Source organism: Odocoileus virginianus, chromosome 27 (genome assembly GCF_023699985.2).
Source record: "Odocoileus virginianus isolate 20LAN1187 ecotype Illinois chromosome 27, Ovbor_1.2, whole genome shotgun sequence".
Taxonomy (NCBI): domain Eukaryota; kingdom Metazoa; phylum Chordata; class Mammalia; order Artiodactyla; family Cervidae; genus Odocoileus; species Odocoileus virginianus.
This window is the reverse complement of record NC_069700.1, coordinates 30,719,054-30,741,218: the sequence shown is the minus strand read 5'-3', so window position 1 is coordinate 30,741,218 and position 22,165 is coordinate 30,719,054. Positions and strand designations below refer to the sequence as shown.

Genomic DNA, 22,165 nt, shown 5'->3' with positions numbered 1-22,165 from the left:
ACCTCCCTGGGGTTTCTCAACCCTTTACTGGATCCACATGTTGGGAACTCTGTTGTGGGTCTTAGAACTTTAGTAACAGTGCAAAAACTTCTTTGGTATAATTGTTCTCCAGTTTTTGGGTCATCTCCTTGGTGGCTCTATGGTGGGGGTAATGGCGACTTCGTCCAAGAAGACTTACGCCACCCACTGTTCCTCCCAGGTCTGCTGCAGCTAGGGGCCCTGTCCCCGTGGCAGGTCACTGCTGACCTGTGATTCCATAAGACACTCAAACGCTCAAAGGCAGGGCTGGCTCAGTCTCTGTGGGCTCTCTGGGTCCTGGTTCACAGAAGGTTTTATTTGAGCCCTCTGAGAGTCTCTGGCGGGTATGGGTTTTGATTCTAAATGTGATTTCACCCCTCCTATCATCTCGTTGGGGCTTCTCCTTTGCCCTTGGACATGGGGTATATTTTTTGGTGGGATCCAACATTCTGCTGTCAGTGGTTGTTCAGCAGTGACTTGAAATTTTAGAGTTCTCTCAGGAGAAGATGAGAGCACGTCCTTCTACTCCACCATCTTTGTGCTATGTCGATATGTCTACACGTGGGTTTTTATTTACTTGTTTGTTTTCCCTATTTAGGATGCAGGGTTTCCTGAACTTGAGGATTCAAATCTTTCATCAATTCTCAGTCATTATTTCTTCAGTTATTATCTCTTTCTAATTCTCCTTCTTCTATCTTTCTCAAACTTTTCTAGAAGTATACTTTATAATTTAGCCTATATACTTTATACTTTAGCCTACTTTTTCATACTTTAGCCCATATGCCTCTTAACTTTATATTTCCCATTTATTTTCCCCTCTACAGCATTCTAGATAATGTCTTGAGATCTGTTTTCCTGTTTTCTAATTATTTGGCTATATCTAATCTGCTGTTTAAGCCATCATTAACTGTTACTGGGTAGATACTTCCCCCAAAGATGTCCACATCCTAATCCTTAAAAGCTATAATATGTTACCTAATGTGACAAGTAGGACTTTACAGATGCTATTAAGGTTAAGGACCTTGAGATGGGGATGTTAGCCTAAATCATTCAGGTGGACCCAATTTAATCACATACGCTTTGGTGGCAGAAGAGTGAGTCAGAGAGATGAAATTGTACAAGGAAGAAAGATTCAAAGAGAACGACTCGACTGGCCATTTCTGACTTTTAAGGTGTGGGAAGGAGGTCATGAACCAAGGAATACAGATGGGCCCTAGAAGCTAGGAAGAGTCCTTATAGCTGATATGGAATTAGGAACAATGATCCTACAACTGCAAAAAAGTGAATTCTGTCAAATGAACAAGGAAACAGATCTTTCCCAATAGCCAACAGAAAGGAACCCAGCCTGCTCACCTTGATTTTAGTCCAGTGAGACCTGTATCAGACTCATTAACTATAGAACTGTGAAATAATACATTTCTGTTGTTTTTAGGTCACTTATTTTATAACAATTTGTTACAGGAGCAATAGAATAAACTAATGCAAGCTTTAATTTTTAAAATTTTCCTAAGTTCTATTTGGCTCTTTTTCAAAATACTGGTCATACTTGTTTCCTGTATCATACTTATATTTTCAATCATGTTTTTTGTTTTTTTAATACAATGAAAACATTTTATAATGTGCATCTGAAAATTCACTATCTGAGGTCTTTGCAGGTCTGGTTCTACTTCCTTTTGTTTAGTTGGCTCTTTCACACAATGCCTGTTTCTTTACAAGATTTTTAACTTCTGGCTGTGAGCTCATGTTTATCAGAAATTAACTGTTGGATTCTTTGAGACTTGGTTCGAAGCCATGTTGTTCCAGGAAAGATTTCTATTTGCGTCTACCAAGTGCCACCTGAGGTTTCCTGGGACCATCTTAAAATACATTTTTGGCTCAAGGTTTTTCAAATTACACAAATAATATGAATGAATGTTAATTACTGTCACAAATTAAGAATTCTTAGGAAAGATTTTTTCCCCACTAAGCTAGACCATTTACCTACCATCCCCTTCTGATAGGCAGGTTATTTCTAGTTAACCCTAATACTGAGTGATTAGCCCTGTGAAGTCCCAAATTTATGTAGGAGTTTCCTCTTAGGCTTTCTTCCTTGGGCATAGGGCTTACGTCCTTTCTCATTGCACCATCCCAACAGACACTTGAGAACACCAGGGTTTAGTTGATGCCCCCAGGGTAAAATTTGGCTTATCTTTCTTGATTCCAGCTTTCATTCTATATTTCGTTTGATCCTGAGGATTTCTTAGTTTCTTGCCAGTTCAGTAATGTTTTTCATGTCTTATCCAGAATTTTTAGCTATTTTCATTGGAGTTGTTCAGGAAAAGAGTTGCACTATACTGTCAGAAATTAAAATGTCTGGTTCTCTGTTGAGGATTAATTCTTATATGTAGATTTGATGGGTTAAAAGATATGCACATTAAAAATTTTTATACATATAGCCATATTACAAAGATTTATTTAAGGAAATATAACAGAAAAATAAATCACTAATCTTAAGCATTTGTTGGATTCCTTTTAAATTTGCCTCTAACATCTTTTGTAAGGAAATGTAAATGTGGTTTGCATCTGGACGTGAGACAAAATTTACAAGCAAAACAAAACAGTAACTCAAAACAGTTTAGTTGTGAGACGTTTATAGGTGGTAAATTAGGAGTTCAAGAGAGACAGAAAAATTTAAATCTGGTCCTGCCACACCCCTGCTGAGGAAGTCTTCTGTGGTTGCCTGTTGCCTTTAGGATAATGTCAGATTCTTCAAACAGCCCACATGACCATGCATGGTCCGGTCCTTGCCTTATATCCATCCTTACCTCTCCTTCCAGCTCCAGTCTCACTGGTCTTGTCTCTGTTATTCAAATGCAAGGAAGTCCTTCTCACCTCCAGGCCTTACCTCTTATCTGAATGTCCTCTCTTGCCTCCTACTTCCACCCTATTTTGTCTGGCTGACCTACTTATTCTTCAGGTCTCAACTTACATGTGACCTTTTTTAAAATAAGGCAATTTTACATTTTAAATATATATATATATTTGTTCATTTTTGGCTGCAGTGGGTCTTAGATCCTTCAGTGAGGCAGGCTCTTCATTACAGGACAAGGACATCTCTCTGGTTGTGTCGTACAGGCTCCAGAGTGCGTGGGCTCAGTCGTTGTGACATTCATGGACTTAGCAGCCCAGCCGTATGTGGGATCTTAGTTCCCAACCAGGGATCAAACCCACGTCCCCAGCATTGCAAGGTGGATTCTTAACCACTGAACCATCAGGGAATTCCCTATGTGACATTTTTAAGAGAGAACTTCCCTGATCTTTTGATGTAAATTGCTATACATACATACACATACACACCATATCTGTGTGTTTAGACTGCTGGTCGACTCAGCAACCTTGGGACAAAAACTAAGTTTGTGCACCTCAGAGCATCTGGTCAGTCCCCCCAAAAGGAGCTAGAGAGTGAGAAGGAGAGAGAGAGAAGCTATATGATCTTAAACCATCCTGTTCTTTTTCTGCACAGCACTTGTTACAATCGTATTGACTGATGTCGCCCTTCTCTCCTGGAGAAAAAGAACTGTTCACCACCATCTCCTAATACTTAACTCAATGGCCGGGTACACAGTAAATCTTTATTGAATATATGAATTTTAAGGATAAGTAGTTGCATTTAGACAAGTGCTGCCTATACATCACTTTGGGAATCACAAAACAAGTGGAAAAGTGAGAAGACAAAACAGAAAAGACCCAAGAAATTTAATAATTTATAATTCAGAGAAGAATTATGAGCAGTGCTCTTCATGCTAAAAAATTGCCGTATAATGGAGGATGCTTAGGACCTGTCCATAAACAGGGGAGAATAAAAGGAGGTGGGCTCCTTGTTCAGTTTGAAGGGTTTAGGTTATCACAAGCAAGGCTGGCTGGCACTGCTTTGGCTTATTAAAGGCATTCATGGAATCTTTTTCCCTGAAGATGAAAAATTTTCATTTCTGTGTTCTTGATGTCCTAATAGGAGGAAGTAGAGTGGATCTCAAGTTTTTTCATTTCCATAGATCAATGGTAAAATTTCTTCTTTTTTTTTTTTTCCTTTTTTTGGGCTGGATTTGAGTTAAGTGATTCACCATTTCATTTTAGCGTTGATAATTATCTCTGAAGGTGCTTTTTCCTGCTGCATTCTGAACAGTTCAGTTCTTTTTGTCAGTTACCAGAGTAACACCGCTTCTGCTGTGCTTGAAACAATTACCAACATTCAGCCCAAAGAGAGTGGAGGCGGCGTGGGAGAGACCCGGGAAGCCATTGTTTACAGGTTATCTGAAGACATGCTGAGCAAGCTGCCTCCTGATTACATTCCCCACGAGGTGAGCTCTCCTTTCCCCAGGCGCGCAGGGCTGACATTGGGTTCCACAAGGCTGAGCATAGTCCTCGGACCGTACATTTCAGTTGCTTCCTCTCCCTGCTCAATGCTTTTTTACTTTTTGGTTTTCTCTTGCTTACCCTTGCTCAAGCCTCTTGCAAAATTACAATCTGTACTTTTCTTTTCTATTTCATTTTCTTTCTCAATTGCCTCTTCTGCACCCTTTGCCCATCTTCGGATTCCTCTGTCTTTGGGTTTTTTAACCTTCTGGATTGAGACTCTCCCTGTCTGTCTTACCCAAGCCTTCTTTGTCCCATTATTTAAATTTAGCCCTTGCTTCTCTCTCTTGCTCTCCATATATTTCATTCTCCCTGTCCTTTCAGCCAGATAATAGGAAAGCAAGCCATTTACATGAATTCACTCTCCAGTTTGGATGGCAATAATTTTCTACTTCTTGAACTTCCCAGATGTTTGCTTGTTAATCAACATCGGTTTTTCTCAAAATTTTTTTTTAATCTCAAGACTGCTTTACAGAATGATCAAGGACCCCAAATAGCTCTTACTTTTGTGGATTATGTGTATGAGTGCTCAGTCATGTCTGACTCTTTGTGACCCCAAGGACTGTGGCCCGTCAGGTTCTTCTGTTCACGAATTCTCCAGGCAATAATACTGGAGTGGGTTGCCATTTCCTTCTCCAGGGGATCTTCCCAACCCAGGGATCAAACCCGTGTCTCCTGCATTGCAGGAGGATTCTTTAGTGCTTGAGCCATTGGGGAAGCCCATGTATAGATCATAATGACTGATATTTAATATACTCTAAATGTAAACTAAAATTAAAAAAATATTAATTTATTGTGAAATAACATTAATAAACCCATCACATGGTAGCATAACATTTATATTTAAAAAATAAGTGTATTTTCCAAAACATAACCATTCGAAGAGAAAGTGAGGGTTTTGTACACCTCTTTAATGTCTGGTTTACTAGAAGACAGCTGGACCCTGGTATCTGCTGGTACATCCCGTCTGCTGTGACACCACAAGTCATGCAGCCTTTAGACACGCCTCAGCGAAGGCGAGTAAAAAGTCAAATGATGTGTTAGAATTGCTATGAAAAAAAATCAACTTCATGGACCTCCTAAAAGGAGCTCAGGAGCCTTAGGGGTCCCAGACCACACTTTGAGAAGTGCTGATGTTAATAAATCTTTAATTGTGGTAAAATTTCTGGGCAGTCTGAAAGTCCTGCAAGACATTCTCCTTCTTCAAGCAAGAAGATAGTCAGGCCATCCAGGGCCTCCTCTTTCCTGTTCTCAGTCTCCATCCCTCACTACTGATGGTGAGCTTCACTTGAGTCCAAGACTGGGCTAAGGCAATTTTAGCTTTTCAACTAAAAAGTGAGAGGCTGATGCCCTCATGGAGGTATTTCTCTGGTCCTGTGTCTCCCCTGTCCTGCATCCCCAAGTCTGGGAGATGTGGTTGCCTGGGCTACAGTCCTCCCACCTGCAGTCAGTGCCCCCAGCAATAAAAAAACATTTTCTTCCTTCTTAAAACAATTTTTGCTTCTAATGTGTAGGTGGGTACCAAGAATTTGGCTAAGATACTGATATCAATGACTTCACATAGAGATGTTTCTAGTCAGGAGAGAAAAATGTTTTTAAGTGGATAAGTATTATGAGTCCATACTTTGTGTGGTCCATTTAAACGATCAGAGGACAGATGAGGCATAACACCTGTCTTCAAAGATTTTTAAAAGCTGGCATGTGAAAGTGAGATAAAATGCATTCTCTATGACTAGACTGCAGGTTTGTATTACCAGAGGAGAGTTTCAAGACCTTGGGATAATTTGAGCTGCTTGGGGTTAGTCAGGACTCTTTCACCAAAATCTCTGTTCTGTCATCAACCCAGCAGATTCTGAGTGGGAGGAGTGTCCCTAAATGTATTATTAGATGGGAGGGAGTTTGTACTAAGAGACATCTAAAGCAGCCTCCTCTTCCAGGATTACTTACTTTTTAGTGTCCTTTTACAGAAGAGATGTGTTCTTAAAAATATGGCTGTAAGGTCCATTTAGTTAATTGAAACATAATGACAGTATTGACTTAAAAACATATTACTGAAGAGAAGACTAACTGGTTTCAGAAACATAAAAATGCTATGTAAGACTACAGCAAATATTTTACTTATTAATAAAAAGACAATTTTAAGCTGAAACAATAATGATACTGAAAGTAAAATCAGTTCTGATTTTAGATTTTCTAGAATCTAAGTTTTAAGACACATTAAGCACGTGTCTGTTGTAAGAGAAGTCTCTCTTTTAAAACCCTAAGTGTCGGGCAAGGTGATTTGCTGGGGCTGTTACCATATCAAAGCTACCTGGGCTATTGATTTCATAGTGAAGCCAACTTGATTTCTCACTTGTGTTGGTTGCAAAAGTGTTTCCATAATCTCCATTTTCCTTAAAATGTTAATTTCCATAACGTAGTCATGATCTAAGCAGGATGATATATAGGCTATTTAGCCACTGGAGGCTGAAGGGCTCAAGATGAGAACAGACCAATGGAGCCTGCAAAACTGTAAGTTCTGGAACCGGGAATTTAGGTGACTACCTGAAGGGTTGGTTTGTCAGACTGGGTTAGAGACCTCCACGGGCACGTTTAGGGGGCTTCCCAGGTGGCTCAGTGGTAAAGAATCTGCCTGCCAATGCAGTAGACCCAGGAGACTCAGGTTTGATCCCTGGATCAGGAAGATCCCCTGGAGGAGAAAATGGCAACCCCCTACAGTTTTCTTGCCTGGAAAGTCCCATGGACAGAGGATCCTGGTGGGCTATAGTCCATGGGGTCACAGAGAGTTGGACACAACTGAGCAACTGAGCGTGCACGCTGGCATATTTAACTAGGATTTCAAGGTCACTTGCTCAACCTGTGCAGGTAGCCCCATCCAGGTGTTCAGTTTCACATCACTGTTCCCCTCTTGTCCCTCACACACTAGAAGTGGCCCAGCTGCAGTTAATCAGAGATGGCCATTGCTGAGTAGGTAACGTGGGCACCTTGCCAGAACACCTGTTCTATAGCATGAGGAGGGAGGGCGGTCCAGGTGAGCCTGGAGCCCATCTGTCTCTAGTCCCCCATGACTCAAGACGAGGCAGTGGGCCTCTGAGAGTGCTGCAGTTTCCTGGCTTTCTGGTGACTCTGTGGGTGGGTGCCTCATTCCCAGTGTCCCTCCTACTCCATGTATCTGTCCTCACCCCTCCTGTTCTGGCATTTCTTTGATTGTGGCCAGCAGAAAGTTCAGATCTCTCAAGAATTCTTGCCAGTATTCATAGTCAGTCTTTTCTGAGGCATATGTCACTAAATTGAAATGTGTATATGTATTGGCCTATTTCCCAATAATTGTTATATTTTATTGTTCCTGTGACCAGATGCTTTTATATCGATCTCTTCAAAATGGCCAATAAATTATATACCAGAAGGAAAAAATGACAGGTGCTTTATGGCCCTCCCACAAAAATCAAATATTTTCATTGATTAGATTATGAAAGGCTCTCTTTAGTCACCCTAGCCAGAGCAACAACAGGATACTGCAGCCAATCATATTTATTGGTAACTGTTCTGTAAAGATTTTGGCTGTATTCACTTTCTGTGACATTTCTAATAATGATTCTACAAGCACTATGAGAAAAAGTATTCCAGACTGTACTCTTACAAAGGTTAAATTGCAAAAGAATATTTAACTGACACTTTAGTACTTAATCATTTGAAAGGGGGAAAAAAGTAAAATTTTGTTTCAGCTTTTTAAAGTACTTTTCCAATTATCAACTAAGTATGATCAGTAGGAAATAAAAATCATTTTCGTTGAACAGTAGTTTTTTAAGCCCAGAAAATGGGAAATTTAATGGCGAATTTGGTTCTGCAAGAGATATTTTAGAGTTCATTTGGGCTTGTAGAGATACATCCAGAGGAAAAAGAGACTAAGGAAAGGAGGGATCCTTGGAAAAGAAGGGGCAGATAATTTTTTTTCATCTCCATTATTGTATGCTTTGTGTTAGGTGAAAGCTCGTTTGATGAAGATGGGGCATCTTAATTCAATGAACATATTTCTCAGACAAGAAATTGACAGAATGCAAAAAGTCATTTCAATACTTCGCAGTAGCCTGAGTGATCTAAAATTGGCCATTGAAGGCACGATCATTATGAGTGAGGTGAGCTGTGACCATCTCAGCAGCCATTTCCCTCTTTTGCTGAATTTTCTTATTCTCAGATTTTAACTCTGTCTTTTTTCCAGAACTTGAGAGATGCTCTGGACAACATGTATGACGCCCGCATACCCCAGATCTGGAAGAGAGTGTCCTGGGACTCATCCACACTGGGTTTCTGGTTTACTGAACTTTTGGAAAGAAATGCTCAGTTTTCCACCTGGATATTTGAAGGGAGGCCCAATGTGTTCTGGATGACTGGTTTCTTCAATCCCCAAGGTAGGTGTTCATAGGACTGTAGGATAACTTGGAAGTCGTGAGTGGTTATGTAGTAGCACTGTGTGATAAATGTATGTTACACAGAGCAGTATAGATGTACAGCTTGCTGCATGCTGGAATCATGCTTTCAAAGGTGTAGACCAACAGATGGACCTTCTATATTTGTTTTACGAATTCAGTCTGAAGTTCTGTCTGCCATATTACTCCCACAATATGGGGGCAAAATTCCATTTTTCTTCTCACCCACTTAAGCAAGCAAGTCTGTGGTTAGAACAATGTGAAATACTGAAAAGGTTTTTGTTCAAACATTAGTTTTTAAATGCTTATGAAAGTGACAAAAATGAAGCACCAGAAATATGCAAAGGAAAATGTTCCTAAGGCTCAGAAAATTAGACTGATTTTAAAAATGACTGTGTGGCAAAAGTTTTATTCAGTGAACTTCCAGAGTCTGTCCCTGCTTGCTGGGTTTTTTCTCCCCCTCCCCTGAGAAAATGCTTTGTGATCCTGCTGCATATATTCCTTCATTATAGAAATATTTACTTAATAAGTTTCAGACTAGATCTCATATAGTTCATAAAAGTTCAGAAATGCAACAATTTTTTTTCTTACTATGACATGGATAGTTTTTCAAGTAACTCTTGGCAAGAATGAAGAGACACTGGGTTCCTTACAGTTCAGCACTTTATAGGCCCGTTAGTAATACAGTTTAAGAAGTATTCACACTTACAAATTTAGGATGTACTATCATTACTCTGTAAGCAAATTCACAGACACTCACATCGTTACTCTCAGCAGTATGGTTGAATCTCATAAAATAATATTAAATGAAGGAAGTCAAACAGGACACATTATAATGTATGTATACCATACTCTTTGTGATGTATGTATATTGTATGATTCCATTTATGCAAGGAACCAAAATAAGTAAAATAGATCCAAGGTTTAAAAGTCAGAATAGTGGTTACCCTTGTGGGAAAGGGCAGTGATTGCCAAAGAGCACAAGGGGGTTCAAGGGGTCTGGGAATGTTCTACTTCTTGATCTGGATATTGGTTACAGGGCTACATTCCCTTGGTGAAAATTTATCAAGCTTTATACTTATGAGTTGTGCATTTTTCTTTGTATAAATGATACTTAATAAATAGTCGACATTTATTTGTCCTCTGTGTACATGCATTCACTCAGTTCATGAATTTTCAAGTGCCTTAACATTTTCTAAATTTAAAACATTGATCATGGTGGTTTTTAGGAACTTAGCAAATTATATTGGGTTGGCCAAAAAGTTTATTCGGGTTTTTCTGTACCATCTTATGAAAAAACCCAAAAGAACTTTTTGGCCAACTCAATACATGGCACATTATTATGTCGATAGACTTTAGATTTGTGAAGAACAGCCCCAAGATTTCACTTATCTGTTTTTCTCCCAGGATTCCCATTGAATTTTGGGAGGAAAGAAATTTTACTATGGTTCTTAGATTCTTGTGTCTACTTGTGAGTCTCTTTCCTCCATACCAGCCCTCAATTTGAGTAAGCTGTCACCAGGTGATTCCCAGCTTGGGAGCTTGAAGAAATAACATTTAACTTGATTAGGATTGTTCAACCATCTTTCATTTGCCAGCCCATCCGCTAGGTGCTTTCAATAGAGAGAGATTTGAGACCCAATTCCTGCCCCAAAGGAGTCCATAATCTGGTCGGTAGGACAGAAACATGAGCAGCTTTAACAGAATGTGGTAAATGCTCCATCCGAGTGAGAGCCTCTGTGCCTCAAAGGCGCAGAGTACAGAGAGGTACCTTCCCCTGAGGCCGGGCTTGAGAAGAGCTGCACCCGGGACCAGTGAGTGGAGTTCGCAGAGGCAGAGGCTGGAGATAAGAGCATCCCGGATGGAGACCTGAGCAGAGACAAGGCATGTCCAGGGAGAGAAGACCAGCGTGGCCTGAGCTCAGGAGGCAGGAGCAGGGGCGTCGGGGGGTGAGGCTGGGGTGTGAGGTCTTCCGGGGGAGTTTGGGCTGCATCATAAAGGCAACAGGAAGTCACCAAAAATGAGGCAAAGGTAGAGTGTAGACTGAAAGAAGGACGTCCACAGCAAGGAGACTCTTACAGGTCCAAGGGAGACAGCCTGAGACCTTGACCAGGTGCAGAGGAGGCGGCAGATCTGCTGGAGTGATGAAATGGGGGCCTTTGAGAGAGTAGGAAGTGGCAGCGGCTGAGGCTGAAGGCCAAGCACAAGACCGGGAACCTTAGGAGAGGGTCCACCTGGGAGGATGGGCAGGGAGCCTGTGCAGGAGGGGCTTCCAGGCGGGCAGCTGTGCTGGCAGACTTCAGTGATTAGGAAAAAAAAAAAAGGTGTGATCGTTGAGTCTATTTTTAACATTTAGAAGCCAAGGGAGTGGGGTTGATTTATCCACGGCTTTCCACGGACATAGATGGATAAGTCGTATATCACAGCACAGTCTCTTTGAGCAATTGCTTTTTTCCATTAGAAATGTGACTTTCAATAGTGACGTATTAATATAAACTAATATTTGTTACTATTTATTAAGAAGTATTACAAACCAGAGCAACATTTAAAGAAATATAAATACGAACCAGTTTCCTTATTTGCCTTGTTAATAACACTGATCCTTTCTATTTTTTTTTCTTCATTTCTGTTTTTAAACTGAACTTGGATTCCTCCTCTCATGGCTCTCCATGTCTCTGAAAGTCTTTTTTTTTTTTTAATTTTTTTTTTCCATTTATTTTTATTAGTTGGAGGCTAATTACTTTACATCATTGCAGTGGTTTTTGTCATACTTTGAAATGAATTAGCCATGGATTTACATGTATTCCCCATACTGGTCCCCCCTCCCACCTCCTTCTCCACCCGATCCCTCTGGGTCTTCCCAGTGCACCAGGCCCGAGCACTTTTCTCATGCACCCAACCTGAGTTGGTGATCTGTTTCACCCTAGATAATATACATGTTTCGATGCTGTTCTCTTGAAACATCCCACCCTCGCCTTCTCCCAGAGTCCACAAGTCTGTTCTATACATCTGAGTCTCTTTTTCTGTTTTGCATATAGGGTTATCATTACCATCTTTCTAAATTCCATATATATGTGTTAGTATGCTATAATGGTCTTTATCTTTCTGGCTTACTTCGCTCTGTATAATAGGCTCCAGTTTCATCCATCTCATTAGAACTGATTCAAATGAATTCTTTTTAATGGCTGAGTAATATTCCATGGTGTATATGTACCACAGCTTCCTCATCCATTCGTCTGCTGATGGGCATCTAGGTTGCTTCCATGTCCTGGCTATTATAAACAGTGCTGCAATGAACATTGGGGTGCACGTGTCTCTTTCAGATCTGGTTTCCTCGGTGTGTATGCCGAGAAGTGGGATTGCTGGGTCATATGGCAGTTCTATTTCCAGCTTTTTAAGAAATCTCCACACTGTTTTCCATAGTGGCTGTACTAATTTGCATTCCCACCAACAGTGTAAGAGGGTTCCCTTTTCTCCACACCCTCTCCAGCATTTATTGCTTGTAGACTTTTGGATAGCAGCCATCCTGACTGGCGTGTAATGGTACCTCATTGTGGTTTTGATTTGCATTTCTCTGATAATGAGTGATGTTGAGCATCTTTTCATGTGTTTTTTTGCCAATCTGTATGTCTTCCTTGGAGAAATGTCTGTTTAGTTCTTTGGCCCATTTTTTGATTGGGTCATTTATTTTTCTGGAGTTGAGCTGGAGGAGTTGCTTGTATATTTTTGAGATTAATCCTTTGTCTGTTGCTTCATTTGCTATTATTTTCTCCCAATCTGAGGGCTGTCTTTTCACCTTGCTTATAGTTTCCTCTCCAAACTCATTCTATGAGGCCACCATCACCCTAATTCCAAAACCAGACAAAGATGCCACAAAAAAAGAAAACTACAGGCCAATATCACCGATGAACATAGATGTAAAAATCCTTAACAAAATTCTAGCAAACAGAATCCAACAACATATTAAAAAAATCATACACCATGACCAAGTGGGCTTTATCCCAGGAATGCAAGGATTCTTTAATATCTGCAAATCAATCAATGTAATACACCACATTAACAAATTGAAAGATAAAAACCATATGATTATCTCAATAGATGCAGAAAAAGCCTTTGACAAAATTCAACATCCATTTATGATAAAAACCCTCCAGAAAGCAGGAATAGAAGGAACATACCTCAACATAATAAAAGCTATATATGACAAACCCACAGCAAGCATCACCCTCAATGGTGAAAAATTGAAAGCATTGCCCCTGAAATCAGGAACAAGACAAGGGTGCCCACTCTCACCACTACTGTTCAACATAGTTTTGGAAGTGTTGGCCACAGCAATCAGGGCAGAAAAAGAAGTAAAAGGAATCCAGATAGGAAAAGAAGAAGTGAAACTCTCTCTGTTTGCAGATGACATGATCCTCTACACAGAAAACCCTAAAGACTCTACCAGAAAATTACTAGAGCTAATCAATGAATACAGTAAAGTTGCAGGATATAAAATTAATGCACAGAAATCTCTTGCATTCCTATACACTAACAATGAGAAAACAGAAAGAGAAATTAAGGAAACAATACCATTCACCATTGCAACAAAAAGACTAAAATACTTAGGAGTGTATCTACCTAAAGAAACAAAAGACCTCTACATAGAAAACTATAAAACACTGAAGAAAGAAATCAAAGAGGACACAAACAGATGGAGAAACATACCGTGTTCATGGATTGGAAGAATCAATATTGTCAAAATGGCTATACTACCCAAAGCAATCTATAGATTCAATGCAATCCCTATCAAACTACCAATGGTATTTTTCACAGAACTAGAACAAATAATTTCACAATTTGTATGGAAATACAAGAAACCTCGAATAGCCAAAGTAACCTTGAGAAAGAAGAATTGAACTGGAGGAATCAACCTGCCTGACTTCAGACTATACTACAAAGCCACAATCATCAAGACAGTATGGTACTGGCACAAAGACAGAAATATAGATCAATGGAACAGAATAGAAAGCCCAGAGACAAGTCCACGAACCTATGGTCACCTTATCTTCGACAAAGGAGGCAAGGATATACAATGGAAAAAAGACAACCTCTTTAACAAGTGGTGCTGGGAAAACTGGTCAACCACCTGTAAAAGAATGAAACTAGAACACTTTCTAACACCATACACAAAAATAAACTCAAAATGGATTAAAGATCTAAATGTAAGACCAGAAACTATAAAACTCCTAGAGGAGAACATAGGCAAAACACTCTCTGACATAAATCACAGTAGGATCCTCTATGACCCACATCCCAGAATTTTAGAAACAAAAGCAAAAATAGACAAATGGGACCTAATGAAACTTAAAAGCTTTTGTACAACAAAGGAAACTATAAGCAAGGTGAAAGTCTTGCACTTATTCGAACATTCTACCTTTACACACCCTTGCTTTCTGTTTGTAGCACAGAAGAGTGGAAGTCAGATTTCCCTACCTACCAATCACTTCTCTGCTTTCTTTGCCTTTTCTTGACATGGGAGACAAATCACTTTCAGTTGCATCTTACCTGGCCGAATCAGAGAGGTTACAGCAACCCCATGCATGTTCACAGGCAGTGTGCAAGCAGATAAAGACCTCTCCAGGTGGAAGCTTCTCTGGTCACAATCTGACCTCAGTGATTGATTTCTTGACATGGTGTAACTCCTGGGTTTTATATCATCTAACCCAGTTCCCTTCCTTGAAATAATTTTTTGGCCCAAAAGATTTAAGTAAATTATTTTTCAATGGCTATTTTTTTTTAAGATTTTTCTTTGGATGTGGAACATTTTGAAAGTCTTTATTGAATTTGTTACAATATTTCTTCCATTTCATGTATTGGCTTTTTGGTTGCAAGGCATGTGAGATCATAACTCCTGGACCAGGGATCAAACACACACACCCCGCATTGAACGGCGAAGTCTTAGCCACTGGACTGCCAGGGAAGTCTCTAAGTAAATTGTTTAAAGAAACCACGGTTTAAGTAAAACACAATGTCATTTGCTAAGATGCCATAGTTTTTTCAGAAATATATGTAGTCAAAATCACCTAGGTTGTAGAATACTTGAAAATGTTTCTTTCACCTATGAACATTTGTTTTGTGTTCTTGTAATGTTACCTGACATCTGATACTGTCTGATGTGTGCTTCCCATCATGCCCCTGGTGAGCGCCCCTTGGGCCTAAGTGATGCTGCAGGGACAGGTGATGGGCCTCATTTGCTTCCTCCCTCCCCCGCCCCAGTCTGCTTCTGAGCTCACCCTGTTTGTAGCACTGTTTTGTCTTCATGTAGTGGTCTGATATTTTGTCCTATTGAAGAGGCTGTCAGTCAGCCACCCTGGAACTAATCTTGTGTGTTCAGCCCCCTTCACAATCATTTCTGTAGCAACTGATGAGCTCAGTCAGGTGGCAGTTAGATTTGATTATTAAAGTGGTCAAGCTCTCTGTGCCCATGACCCTGTGACATTTGTTCAAAGGCCCAGCTTTGGGCATTGCATGGAACGGCCTCCCAGTGGATTACTCAGGCTCAGGAGAACCTTTGTGCTCCAGTGGGGCTTCCCAGCAGTAACTGGCGCACACACGCACACATATCATTTAAGACTGTGCTGCTCAGCATTCTCGAAGGATTATGTGGGCTCTTGTTCCCACAAGGGTACCTTTTCAGAGCATCATGTACACATGACTTAGATTCTGATTTGTGTGTGTCTGTGTCATAGGTAGGGATGTGTTTAAACTCAGAGATTATGAGCGGACATGTGCTTGACTTCAAGCCGAGGGAATTGCCTGCCTTCCAGAACCTTTTAATTGATAGCCTCGTTTTGCCATTCAGTGTGGTGTGACTCACAGGTGCTGCAAACAAAAGGGAGGCTGAGGCTGGGACATGCTGTCTGGGTCTCACCCCTCTGTGTGAGACTGAACCCTGCCCTGTCATTATTTTCCCAATGTTGAACTCAGTCTGGAGCGTGATGCCATTTGGATGCCGAACTGCTCTAGCTTTTCTGCTTTGTTCTTTAGTGTCCTGACAAGCCGGACCAGGTCTGTTGTAGCAGATATCAGCAGCAATTTAGTATTCACTACTACAAATCAAGATTTTCAGTTAGAAAGGAGTCTACTGGAGCAAGGAGATGGACAATTTTTGTCCTGTTATCTTTTGTTCCTATAACCTCTTGCCTGTGTATTTGTTCTTTTTTAAAAAAAAATAACCGTTTATTTCTGGTTGTGCTGGGTCTTCGTTGCTGCGTGCGGGTTTTCTTAGTCTTGGTGAGTGGGGGCTACTCTTCATTGGGGTGCACAGGCTTCTCATTGCAGGTGGCCTCTCTCGTTGCAGAGCATGGGCTGTAGGCGCTCAGGCTTCAGGCGTTGCAGCACACAGGCTTCAGTCGTTGTGGTCCGTGGGCTTTAGTTGCCCGCAGCCCGTGGACTCTTCCTGGACCAGGGACCAAACCTGTGCCCTCTGTGTTGGCAGGTGGACTCCTATCCACATCCAGGGAAGTCCTGTGTGTTTGTTTTTAGGGCAACATTGGCAGCTGCCAGCAATTTCTGAACGCTTATCTTGAAGATAGTCATAAAAGCTTGTTTGTTGGGCAGAAGAGTACAGCAGGGTTATTAGTAGAACTTTAGGATTGGAAGGGACTGGGGATTTTTTTCTAATCTTACAACAATCCCAAGTCTGCCCCAGAGCTACCCCTAACATCTGAGGAAATCTGGGTGAAGGGTTGTCAGGGTTCCAGACCTCAGTCTGGGTGATAGTACTCACTGCCCTGACCCTGAATCCCAGAACCAGAGAAGGACTGTGGACACCTTAGAAACACCTCCAAGTGAATAAAAGCCCATCCTTCTCACCTTTGTGGGGGAGGGGCTTGATGTGTTGGCTTCAGCCTCAACCACATCCCTTATGAGTCTAGTCTGCCCACGGTCACCATCCTTACCAACCCTCTAATTCCTCATCATTCGGCTGACTTCATCACCACACTGAAACTGCTCTCTCCAAGGCCACCAGGTCTAGTGGTCCTCCTGCTAGCTTCATTTCACACCTTGGCTTCCATCCATCACCTGCCTCGGTTCTCCCCCCACCTCTCAGAGGGCTGCTTCTCAGCCCACTTTGTGGGCTCTTCTCAGGCAAGTTCTGCCGGTGGCCCTGGTTCTTTCATTGATGACCTCAGTCATTCTCACAGATGCAGTTGTTTGTCTCTACCTATGACGGACTCATCAAAAGTCCCAGTGTTAGCTTTTGAGTCTTACTTCCAGCTGTCACCGTGAACTACTCCATCCTCTGTAAACCTCACCAGGACTACCATCTGTCCATCTTCCCCCTAAACCATCCTCACCAGGACCCACCTTGTACATGCCCACCTTCCAGATCACCCTGACTCTTCTAAATAGTCCCTCACATCCTAACAGCTTGAAAGAGGGAAACCAGGAATGCATAGTGTGGTGGAAGATGGGAGGGGATGGGAGGAAGGAGTGACAGATGCTGCCAGAGGTCAAGTAAGGTAGGGCCCCAAATGGCCAGAGAGCCTTATCAACCAGGAGAGTGCAGGTGAGAGAAGTCTCAGTGGAGTGGGTGTGGAGGTGGAGGAGTCAGATTTCAGGGGGAGTGAGAGACCAGAAAATGGGGAGACAGAGAGTGAGGATGGAGGGCATGGAAAATTCCCTCGAGAAATTGGACTTGGAAGAGAAGAAGGGAGTTGGAGGAGCAGTTGTCGGAACACTTTCTTCCGTCTTCTTTTAATGGTAGGACAAGCTTGAGACTATTCAAATACTGGTGGGAGGAAGCCAGGAGAGAGAGAGAACAAAGATACCACAAGGGGACAAAAGAAGCAGAAGGTGTGGTTCCCCAAGTGGAAGGATGCACTCCACCCGCTGTAACAAGGGAACAGGGAAGGAATGAACCACGGAGCCAATGAGCTTGCTGGATAGTGGAGGAAGTTAAGGGAATTCCCATCTGATGTTTTTTTATCTTTCCCTTGACTGAGGAGGCGAAGTGATCTCAGGAGCAGGGTGTTAGAGGAAAGATTTAAGAAGAGTGGCAGAAGTTTGAGAAAGAGGGCTAAGGAGGACAGGACTGCTAGATGGCTTTGACAATCCCATCAAGGCTAGTGGTGGCTAAACCGTGGTGGCAACTGTGTGCTGACCTCGGTCTTGCCTGGAATAGGTTTAAGAAGAAGGGCACCTGGACGTGTTTAGCACTGGAGTTCTGCTGGGTGAGTGATGAAAAAGACGGGTCTAGACTAAATAGGGGAAGAGGTGAAGAAAAGGGGGTGGAGTTGAGGAGCAGGTCTTTGGAACTGAGAGGTCAAGATGCTGAGTGGGATGCTGAAGAGACCCAGAAGGCAGCAGGAGGCTCTGTGAATGGGGACCAGTGGGCACTTGGCAGGGACAGTGAGGAGAGGGGCATGTGGATGGAGGGGGATTGTCCAAGCAGCAGAGATTCTCATCCAGGGGGAGGGGCAGTTGGGGAGGACAGGGTCTTCAGGGTTGAGCCAGCCTCCAGGAAGGGCAAGAAGATGGAGAGAATGTTCTGTGCAGACCTGGAACATGGGAGGGTCTGCTAACTGCAGACCCACTCCAGCGGAAGCAGGGTAAAGGCTGGGGAGGGGGCAGAGAGGTGTGAGGTTGGGTGAAGGGAGGGGAAGCATAGAGGAGCAGAGAAGGGGCAGGGAAGGTACAGCAGTTACAGAATTACAGAATTACATTTTCGCATGTGAGACCTAGCAGGGTTAGCTGATCCCAACCTGGCCAAGAGAATTAGCCCCAGTGCTCCAGTTTGTACTCTGTATCCTGGATTAACAGCATTTTAGAAAATATATGCATATCAGGGGACTCTGGAAAGACTCAGCTTGCATTACTGATAGCCTTCCTCATATTTCGCTTGTATCATAGGGCATGTCTTTTCCCACTTACCAAATTGTTCTGCAAACAGATATGCATCCGTGATCTCTTATTGGCCTGTCATGCAGATATTTTTTACAGAGCAGAGGTTCTCAATCCTGCCCACACAGTAGAATCACGTGGGGAGGTTTTAATGCAAGCTAATTAATCCCTGGGGGCCCAAACCAGTGACTTCAGAACCTCTGGGGATGAGTTCACTCAGTTCAGTTCAGTTCAGTCGCTCAGTCGTGTCCGACTCTCTGCGACCCCATGAATCACAGCACGCCAGGCCTCCCTGTCCATCACCAACTCCCAGAGTTTACTCAGACTCATGCCCATCGAGTCAGTGATGCCATCCAGCCATCTCATCGTCTGTCGTCCCCTTCTCCTCCTGCCCCCAATCCCTCCCAGCATCAGGGTCTTTTCCAATGAGTCAACTCTTCAAATGAGGTGGCCAAAGTATTGGAGTTTCAGCTTCAGCATCAGTCCTTCCAATGAACACCCAGGACTGATCTCCTTTAGGATGGACTGGTTGGATCTCCTTGCAGTCCAAGGGACTCTCAAGAGTCTTCTCCAACACCACAGGTCAAAAGCATCAATTTTTGGGCACTCAGCTTTCTTCACAGTCCAACTCTCACATCCATACATGACCAGTGGAAAAACCATAGCCTTGACCAGACAGACATTTGTTGGCAAAGTAATGTCTCTGCTTTTTAATATGCCATATAATCAGTCTTAAAGTATCTTTTGGTCGTTCTAAGGTGTGAGGAACCTGGGCCTTAGACCATTGCTACCTGGTATGTGGTCCAGCAGCCAGCAGGAGCAACATCACCTGGGAGCTTGATAGAAACGAAGATCCTCAGGACCTACCCTCAACTTACCTACTGAATCAGAACCAGCATTTTAATAAGCGATCTTTCCCTTGGCATTAGCTGTGAACTTTGAGAAACCCTGCCTTAAAACAGTACTGAAGCCTGGTCCCACCTCTGGATATTCGATTTAACTTATCTGGGCTATGACCAGGGAATTGGAAGTTTCAAAGTCTTCCCAGATATTTTTCATTTTCAGCCAAGATTAAGATCCCTACCTTACAGCATCGAGTGAAGCATCAGGAAAGGTGCCTGGGGCATTTTTATTCAACTGGGTGAATCATCGTCATCTTTGCTTAATGATTTCTGACCTTTCATTTAACTTACCAATGAACTGCATTTGCTTCTCATTTTGGGGAAAAAACTGCCTGTCATAATCTTATGGCAGGAACATCATTTCTGTTCATCTTCCAAAATGCTCATGGGAGGCTTAGTAACTGACAAGACAGGAAATACTGAACAACCGAAGGCTCATTACCTAAGGACTGGTTCATTTATTAAAGGAAAGAAAGCGTTGCCTATAGGATCATCATTACAGAATACCAACCAACTCCTTGTGAAATAGAGAAGAACCTTCCTGATTGTGCTTATTTCACACACTAGCAAGGTTATGCTCAAAATTCTTCAAGCTAGGCTTTAGCAGTACATGAACCAAGAACTTCCAGATTTACAAGCTGGGTTTAGAAAAAGCAGAGGACCCAGAGATCAAATTACCAACATTCATAGAGAAAGCAAGAGAATTTCAGAAAAATATCTACTTCTGCTTCCTTGGTTATGCTAAAGCCTTTGACTGTGTAGATCACAACAAACTGTGGGAAATTCTTAAAGAAACAGGAGTACCATACCACCTTACCTGTCTCCTGATAATCCTGTATGTGGCTCAAGAAGCAACAGTTTGAACCGGACATGGAACAACTGACTGATTCAAAGTTGGGAAAGGAGTACGTCAAGGCTGTATATTATCACCCGGCTGATTTAACTTCTATGCAGAGTACATCATGCAAAATACTGGGCTGGATGAATCACAAGATGGAATCAAGATTATGGGGAGAAATATCAACAACCTCAGATACTCAAATGTTACTACTCTAGTGGCAGGAAGGGAAGACGAACTGAAGAGCCTCCTGATGAGGGTGAAAGAGGAGAGTGAAAAAGTTGGTTTGAAGCCCAACATTTAAAACACTAAGATCATGACATCTATTCCCATCACTTCATGGCAAACAGAAGGGGAAAAAGTGGAAACAGTAACAGATTTTGTTTTCTTGGGCTCCAGAATCACTATGGATGGTGACTGCAAGTCATGAAATTAAAAGACACTTGCTCCTTGATAGGAGCAAAGACATGACAAACCTAGACAGAAAAGCAGAGATATCATTCTGCTGACAAAGATCTGTATAGCCAAAGCTGTGGATTTTCCAGTCGTCATGTATGGATGTGAGAGTTGGACTATAAAGAAAGCAGAAGAATTGATGCTTTTGAACTGTGGTGTTGGAGAAGACTCTTGAGAGTCCCCTGGACAGCCAGGAGACCATACCAGTCAATCCTAAAGGAAATCAACCCTGAATACTCATTGAAAGAATTATGCTGAAGCTAATGCTCTAGTACTTTGGCCTCATGATCCAAAGAACCAACTCATTGGAAAAGACCCTGATTCTGGAAAGATTGAAGGCTAAAGGAGAAGGCAGCAGAGCTTAGATAGTATTACCAACTCAGTGGACATGAATCTAAGCAAACTCTAGGAGATAGTAGAGAACAGAGGAGCCTGGCATGCTGCAGTCCTTGGGGTTGCAAAGAATTGGACACGACTTAGTGACTGAACAACAACAATAGCGTTCCTGATTAGTTATTTATTCTGTCGCTTCCAAGACCTTGTTTGAATTGATACCAAAAGCCTTCTATAGCTTTCTTCAAGCCAGCTGATTGCACAGGTCAAACAACAGTAGTTTGTTTGCTGAAATGTTAGGTCATGACTATTACAGGAATTCAGATAACAAGTGTTATTTTAGACCTGAGTTTCCAGAGTATAATCCAACCTTAAAAGTACATTTTGCAAAAGAACAAGCTTGACAAGTGTTTTAGGAATTCGTTATGCTATATGAGTTAGAAGGGCAAAGAAAATTTAAAGCACCTCAGTTAGCCTGCATGACACTCATATGTTTGAATCACTCATTTTTGCATGGGTGGTTAAATCTCATGAAAAATAGATTATTTTTGTTGAGGACTTTCCCCAACTTTTTGATTCTCACTTCTGAGTCAAACACATGAATGCCTGAATCACTTTTCCCACCACTGATGATTGAAATTTGGCTTAAGAATTATTAAAATTAAATTAGTGCCAAGACAAAAGTACTACTTCTCAAGCTTTTATAAAGAAAAATATATCAATAGTCTTTTAAAATTATATAGGTTTCAGAAAACAAGAGATTTTTATTTCATTAGACTTGATATCAGTCTATAAGAAAGATGGTCATTCATTTTTAGAATTCGATAAAGAGCAATTCAGTGGATTTGCAATTCAGTTTGAATTCTGCAAGATCATGTTCTTCTTTTTAGGAGGCCAAAAAAAAAGCTATC

General features: G+C 41.8%; 1 protein-coding gene across 1 annotated transcript in view; it reads left to right on the top strand.

Moving 5' to 3' along the window:
* DNAH8 (dynein axonemal heavy chain 8) overlaps positions 1 to 22,165 on the top strand; it is a 341,076-nt gene that overhangs the window by 313,237 nt on the left and 5,674 nt on the right. Inside the window, exons 90-92 of the mRNA XM_070456508.1 lie at positions 4,199 to 4,355; positions 8,394 to 8,546; positions 8,630 to 8,819. Of these exons, the coding sequence (XP_070312609.1) occupies positions 4,199 to 4,355; positions 8,394 to 8,546; positions 8,630 to 8,819 (500 nt within the window). The remainder of the gene's footprint in view (positions 1 to 4,198; positions 4,356 to 8,393; positions 8,547 to 8,629; positions 8,820 to 22,165) is intronic.